The 7,500-nt window shown below is 33.2% G+C and overlaps 2 protein-coding genes across 4 annotated transcripts in view; one reads left to right on the top strand and one right to left on the bottom strand.

The window, feature by feature from the left end:
* The window catches only part of LOC122251305 (facilitated trehalose transporter Tret1), a 21,140-nt gene extending 15,308 nt beyond the window's left edge, over positions 1-5,832 (top strand). For all 3 annotated transcript variants that reach the window (XM_043013131.2, XM_043013130.2, XM_043013129.2), the window contains 6 exons: positions 35-180; positions 297-507; positions 747-942; positions 1,578-1,713; positions 2,204-2,387; positions 2,500-5,832. In XM_043013131.2, coding sequence (XP_042869065.1) covers positions 35-180; positions 297-507; positions 747-942; positions 1,578-1,713; positions 2,204-2,387; positions 2,500-2,752 — 1,126 coding nt within the window. In that variant the 3' untranslated portion in view covers positions 2,753-5,832. The remainder of the gene's footprint in view (positions 1-34; positions 181-296; positions 508-746; positions 943-1,577; positions 1,714-2,203; positions 2,388-2,499) is intronic.
* Positions 5,208-7,500, bottom strand: part of LOC122251306 (uncharacterized) — a 16,900-nt gene continuing 14,607 nt past the window's right edge. The window contains exon 6 of the mRNA XM_043013132.2: positions 5,208-7,500. This exon is cut by the window's right edge and continues 65 nt beyond it. Within this exon, the coding sequence (XP_042869066.2) occupies positions 7,116-7,500 (385 nt within the window). The 3' untranslated portion in view covers positions 5,208-7,115.

Consider the following 7,500-nt stretch of genomic DNA (forward strand, 5'->3'; position numbering starts at 1 on the left):
TCAGGTAAATGATCTGATAAAATTTTCTTTTCAGGTTTTTAACAGGAGTATCCATTGGTATAGTAACCTCAGCAGTTCCTGTCTACATTAGTGAGGTGTCCCATTCCTCTGTCCGTGGAGCTCTCAGTTGTATTGTGCAGATTGGCGTAAATATTGGAATATTCACTGCAGCTCTTCTTGGTAAGTTGAATTAGGTGCAACTTGGATATTGCACTGTTACTTTGTATGTTGCGTATTATCCGTCGCTGCTCAGATTTCCTCTGTGGTAACTAGCGTGCATGATATCATCTCTACAGGAACATTCATGGAGTGGCGTGGACTTGCGGTGTTCGGTGCAGTCACTGTGGTGATTTATTTCGGATTCACACACTTCATTCCTGACTCTCCAGTCTGGCTGATAATGTGTGGCCGTGATGATGATGCAAGGCAGTCGTTGAGGAGGTTGAGGGGAAAAAATTACTGTGTGGAATATGAACTTCAGCAGATCATATCTGCAAAAGCAAACCAGTAGGTCATCAACTACATTTTTGTTTTTGTTCTCATTTCAACTACCCCCTTTGTTGTTTAGTGCTGTTACCAGTTCCAAACACCTCCATTTGAATTGATTAACTACCCTGAAAATCTTAATTAATATTCTCACATCTTCATTATAAACAGTTCCTATGACTCAACTGTTTTATATTCTTTTAAGATTTTTGTATAAATGTAAGCAATAGCCCTCATTCATATGCCTCATTTCTCAACAGATATAATCAATACTCATGGAAAGAGGTGGTGACACAGAGGTCATGTGTGTTGCCATTAGCAGTTGTGGGATTAGTGACATTTGTAAACAGGTGTTCAGGCTATAATGCCATCATCACATACTGTGCCACTTTCCTCCATCAGGCAGTCCCAGCTGTTAGTGAATACTGGGCTGCAGCAGCTGTTACTCTAATGCAGGTAGGTGAAAAGGGTACCTACTTAATGCAAGTTATTTACCCTCTCTTCCTGTTTCTGAACATGTGATGAAAGTCTTTATAATTTCTCTGATATCCAGAAAGAAAAACAAATATTGATAAAAGGCAATAACAGGGCTATTAATATTTTGCCTGTTGTTTGTAGTCCATTTTTGAATTCCAGTTTGTGATTTATCTCTTAGATATGTGATAACTGTAGCTGATCTTGAATATAAGATCAAATGAATCTCTGTGTTACTTTATTTGCAAAATGTAATAGTTCTAGTTAGTAAGGATTGATCAGTTTGCTACAGCCACATAGTCTAAAGAAATGAGCTAAGAACTTGCCAGAATTTCATATCGCACAATCTGATTGGTTTTAGCTATACCTTGATGGAATAGATGCATATTTGATTACATCTAGCAAAGCTCTTAATGTTTTAATTAATAGAAAATTTACTGCAGCAGCTGATTTTTTTCTCATTACTTTATGCTTATTAAGTTCAAAATTCATTTGAGGCTTAATGACGAATAGGAAATAGTTACATGCTGCGTTGTGCTGCGCTGTATGTGGGTCTTGGATGCCGGTGTATTTTTCTTTCTCTTTTCACGCTCTTGACAATATATGGAATTCCAAAGGTTTTCTCAACACTGGGTGCTGCTGTGCTGGTGGATCGCCTCGGACGCAGAAAACTATTGCTGGGTTCCATATTAGCAATGGCCATAGCTTTAGCCACTATTGCTATCTGTGAAATAGCTAGTTCTCAAGGTGCAGGTAGGTAATAGATATTATCATTCAGGTTGTATTTAATTGATTTCTTATTATTCATTATTCATGTAGACTATTTTTATTCTTTCTCTCTTTTTCTCTCTTTTTTATCTTTCCTTTTCTTTTTCTTTCCTTCTTTCTTTTTTCTTTCTTTTCATCTTTATTTTTCCATTGATCATCTACCCATGAGAATTCCTTTGTGTATTGTGCTATCAATTTTATGGAGTAAACCATGATGTAAATATAGTATTAGGAACGGTCTATATAACAAGTATCTAATATGTTGTAAGAACTTATTTGTAAAGATTCATTAGTTACTATTGTTACTCTTGGATTTTAGAGTTCTTTAGATTTTTTTTGTTTTTTTTTCTCTCTTTTTTTTTGTGCTTTTAGGCTTATAGTGTGTTCTAGTAAATCTTTTATGAAATATAATTTTTTTCCCCCATATGAAGTGCGAATACAAATAATATCTTCCTTTATTTTGTCAACCCATCAGGTGACAGCTGGGTGGCTGTCCTTGCAACCATCCTCTATGTGAGTGCATATTCCATTGGTGTTGGGCCCATCACCTGGGTGTTGGTGGGAGAACTGTTCCCACAAGCTGCACGAGACAAAGCCTCTGCCATTATTGCTGTTCTTAACTGGTTTTTAGCCTTCATCATTACCAAGACATATTTCAGGTAGGAACTATGGATTTTGTGATGGATATACATCAGTGTCATTAGAGTGTTGAAACCATACAGAAGGAGTTTACATTTATTACTTTTTGCTTAAACAAGAATTTCTTGATAGGTTGGAAGCTGTGGCCGGGATTGCTGGCACTTGCTTAGTGTACAGTAGTGTCTGTGTTGTTGGACTGGTTCTCTGTTACTTCGTCGTCCCAGAGACCAAGGAGAGGACACTGGGCGAGATCGAGGCCTACTTCACTTATAGCAAACTGTCGTGGAAGTCGACCAAAAATAGGCGTGATGTTGCCCTCTCAAGCATCCTGGAGCAAGAGGGGGGAATCATTGATACTTACAGTACCTTTGAAAATACTGAATAATGGTTAACCATTTGGGTAAAAGTAAATTCAATTTGCCATATGAATTTTATTGTGATCTCTTACAGTCTGTGCAATAATTGTTAGAGTGACTGTTTAAAATGTTTAGTTTAGGATCAATAGTTAATTCTCAGTCCATCTTTGTAAATATACCTTTTACTTTGTCAGCACAGAAAGAAAGAAGTTAAGACCAAGAATATTTTATGTTGCCTAAGATTGTGAAGCTATTTGTACACAAACATATATCACAAAAATTATAATGGTTTGAAGAATTTAAAGTAGAACAAATTTCTAGCTAAACTATAAGTAAAAGATATAAAATCACAACTTTTGATTTTTTGGAAACTCTTTAAAGCCAGGGAGTTTCCTTTGCTTTTGTGCCATATATATAGGCGCCCAAATTAGTGTGCTTCAAGACCCAGCATTTAAAATTTGTGTTCAAAGGACATTGCCAGGAGGTATTTATTTTGAATTCTTTGGTGGAAGTGAACCAGTTAGTATGTGGATTCATCAGTTTTTTTTTTTTCTTTCTTTCTTTCTTTTCTTATTCTTCTTTTTCTTCTTCAGCTTCTTTTTCTTTTCTTTTTTTTTTCTTCTTCTTCTTCTTCACTTCTTTTTCTGTATTCTTTTTCTTCCTTTTCACTTTTTTCTCTCTTTTTCTTCTGTTTTATTTCGTCTACTTCTTTCTCTTCTTCTTCTCCCCTTCTCCTTCCCCAGGAATTGTTTAAACAGGGTGTAAATGAGTAGAACTATTTATCACACATATTGTAGAAAATCCGCCCCAAAAAAAAGAATGGTGAATGTCGAAACATTCTTCATTCACATCATATATCTATATGAATCATATTTTATTATTATATTCTCATGGCATTTAATGTATATGCTGATTTAGTGAAGAGAAACATAGTATATACTATGTTTGCTTTATGAAGGGAACATCGCATAATATAAAGAAGGTAGCTATTATATACAGCCTAAGAAGCAATAGGTCAAAAGCACCAATTTTTGAAAAATAATGAAAAATAGATAAAGATTTTACCAGCTGTTATTCAACAAACAGAACAAAAATATGAACAAAGTTTTGTAAGAGCAGGTTTTTTTTTGTAATGGTTTTATAATGGTTAAAACTTGTGTATTTTGTTTTTATCTGCATTAAATATACAGAGAGAAGTATTTTGCCAGTTAATGTATTGGATAAGTGAATTGAGGCATAAAAATGTTCACATCTTAATACACTAGTCTTGGAGAGTTATGCATGTGATGGTCCTTTAGAACTGCATGATTATTGACTACTTTCATGAATTACAGCGTGGTCTCCTGCATTTACTTCTTTGATCATACATAGAGGTCAGGAACTCTAAATATACAGAGAACTTGTCTCCTTCTCTTCCTTTTTTTTTTTTTTCTTCTTCTTCTTCTTCTTCTTCTTCGTCTTCTTCTTCTTCGTCTTCGTCTTCTTCTTCCTCTTCTTCTTCTTCTTCAAATAGTGGTACTTATGATCTTTAGATTCTTAGGCCCTTGTATAGTCCTCTTGAAGATAATCGACATCACAGCTCATTTTATTTTTATACACTAGTTCAGTATATGCTGAATGCTAGTCCAGATTTTACTTGTGATATTTATCCTGCATTGTTGATATTTAGGTATTAGACCATTGGTTGTTTTTGAGGTTTGTTCTCATATACAAGTCTATATTTTATAATGTGAAAAAAATATTTGATGTTGTGGTACTGGATTGTAGTTTTTAAAGTAGCTGCAATTTGAACAATATTCTAAAGGCTATATTTTTAGAGAGATTTAAGCATTACAAAGACATGGTTTGTATGGCAGCACTTTCATAGATGTGAGATGGGGCTTGTAATACAAAATATCTGCTTTTATTTTATGTCTATAACTTATGTATAAGCTCATAATTACAAGGGTCCAAAAACATGTACTTTATCTTGTACAAGTATGCATGGGACAGGCTACACTATAAACTTATATATTTGCTTCATTTACACATATTTCTTTTCAATAGTTTAAATATAGCAGACTCAAATTTACTGTTTGTCATAACAAAGGGATTATCACAGGGCTTAAAATCCAAATCACTGGACTCAGGATGTTCGTGAAGAGGCTCCTGTCTTTAGCCATGCCATCTTTTGTTATTTTCCACCATGGTCACTAATTTCGACTGACTCATGATAAGCAACAAAGCTAGTAACCCAGATATAAGCTAGAGGTTTGGATGTGTTGGTAAGTATGGTATTTACTGTAGAAGTGGTAAAAGAAATGTAAAAATGAGCATCAAAATTCAATTTAAAGGTCCGAATGTCCATTCTCTCTGGATTTCAAAAGGAAAAAAAAGGGCCACAGGAATGCAAACAAATCAATTAAATTAGTGTCTGTTTTGTTTTATTTGCAGTGATTACTACAAATGTTGTAACTTGGATTCCTGATTTTTTTTTTAAGGGGGGGGGGGGCATGTCAAAATATTACCAGGATAGCCTTTATTGAAACCACTAAACAGTAGGTGTTCATGTCTCTGCCTAATCCAAAAGATCTGTCAATAGGAAAATGGGTTCTGATACATCATTATGCTGATCAAGAAGCAAGAAACAACATAACAACAAAACATCCAAGGCCAAAAGTTGAGGATTTTAAACCCCGTGTGATAATCCCATGATGCAGATGCCTTTATTTGATACTCATTCTTTGTTTCATATCATTGTTACTGTTATCTCATGGGTGTTGAAGGCAGAATTTATTCAATCTTATATGAAATGAAGTAAATAATGACATGTAGACTTTAATGTAGACATTGTTGTAAAGAGAAATTCAAGTTATTTTTGCATGTCAGAATAATAGAATTTCTCTAATTGCACTAGAGCCTAAATAATGGGTTCCCATTGCCTTGCAGATTTATTATCAGAAGTGCATTACTGAAAAGCAAGAAAGTCAGATATGAATTTAACTTAATACTTAAATGTAGTTCCATATTTGGGATAAGACCAAAGTAGAAGATTGTACGGTTGTAATCTAACTTGTGAAAAATATATTTATCTACTTATATCAATATTAATAAATACATGATTTTTTTTCCTGTTGTTTCACTTGATTTAGTTTACAAATTTTATCAAAGTGGTAAAGGGAAATAACTATATTATGATAAATGGAAAGAAGGGAAATCCAAGATAACAAATATAATAGTATGGCCTTTTATCACTCCTGTTTAACTTGAAGTCTTTTATGAAGTTATATTTTGTTATATAAAGATTCACTCATAAATACATATCTGTTCTCAGTTATTGATTATTGATATAGGATATCTCAAAATAAGAGATATATTCATAGGTTTGATGTGGGACAGAAGAAAAAGCATAATCTGCAATGAATATTATTTGACATGCAGTATGATAAAAGATTTTGGACTACTAAAGTACAATATCTGAGACTTGATATTTCTCTCATTCTATTTTTTCTATATACTTTCATTATAAGGGAAAATGACATTAAATGCCCCTCACATATTCACAACAGATGGTCAGAATCTTCATTGAATACAATCGTAAAACTTATTGCTTTATTTCTTTCTTTATTTTTCACTTTGAATGTGTGTTGCTTTTCATTGCCAAAGGGCCTTTTATTTTATTTTTCTGATATCAATACTTAAAGTTCAGTTATAATGTTGCAGCAGATTAAAGATTGCTCTAACATTATCAACAATTTACTAACACATATATCACTTTATAGTAAAGGTAAATTCTTTAATCCATTAAAAAAACACACCCTTTTCCACCCTTCACATCAGTATTGCTTTGGACAGAAAAGTTTTAATCTAAAAAAAAAAAAAAATAGCGTAATGTGTAAATAAAATTTATTTGAGAAATAACTCAACTTAGTTTTCACTGGCTAAAATTTTAATAGTAAAATTGTACAGGATGAAAAGAAATATAAGGATGTCAAAAAATACTCTCTAATCTAAATACATATAAAACTAATCATTTCTAAGTGAAAATGGTTCATTGAAGAGATCAAACCAGGCAGACTGATGAGATTGTATTCCTATTGACTCATTGTATTGTATCATTGCTTATTTATGATAATGCTCTCTGTTCCATAAATTAGTTACATGTTACATCTATTTAATAATATCTAATTAGGTATTGCATAAGCGCTATTACATTGCTATTCTACATTAGGTGTCTCATTGTATAGATCTAGCAAATTATCATTATATTACTAAATACTATACTCTCAAGCCTAAAAAAAAGAAAAGAAAATCCATAATACATATATATATATATATATATATATATATATATATATATATATATATATATATATATATATATATGGAAATAACTTCTAAACAAACTATAAACTACTTATTGTTTAGATGTCTCTTCCTCAGTTGAAACATAGGGTATGAATTGTGATAATAAGGTTCGAATTCCACAAAATGCGAGGGCGACGAAGATCCAGGTGGTCTGGTAGCCGTCCGAGGAACAGCTGTTGGTCTCCCTCTCGCCTGTGTTAGAGAAATGGCCGGTTTGCTGGGGTACGGATACGATGCTGGAGGTTTCGGTGTATGAGCGGGTTTGGCCTGAATGGTGTGTGAATGTTTCTTGATTATTTTATCTTCATTTTTCTGGATGTCGTTATAGCCATTTTTATAGATATCTACTGTTGGAATTTTGTCATAGAATTTCTCTGTGTCACTGCACTGGACGTTGTACCACCAATCACATGTCAAGAGATGTTGACTG

This window comes from Penaeus japonicus, unplaced genomic scaffold, assembly GCF_977035675.1.
Source record: "Penaeus japonicus unplaced genomic scaffold, GWHDUDI00000001_assembly GWHDUDI00000005, whole genome shotgun sequence".
Taxonomy (NCBI): domain Eukaryota; kingdom Metazoa; phylum Arthropoda; class Malacostraca; order Decapoda; family Penaeidae; genus Penaeus; species Penaeus japonicus.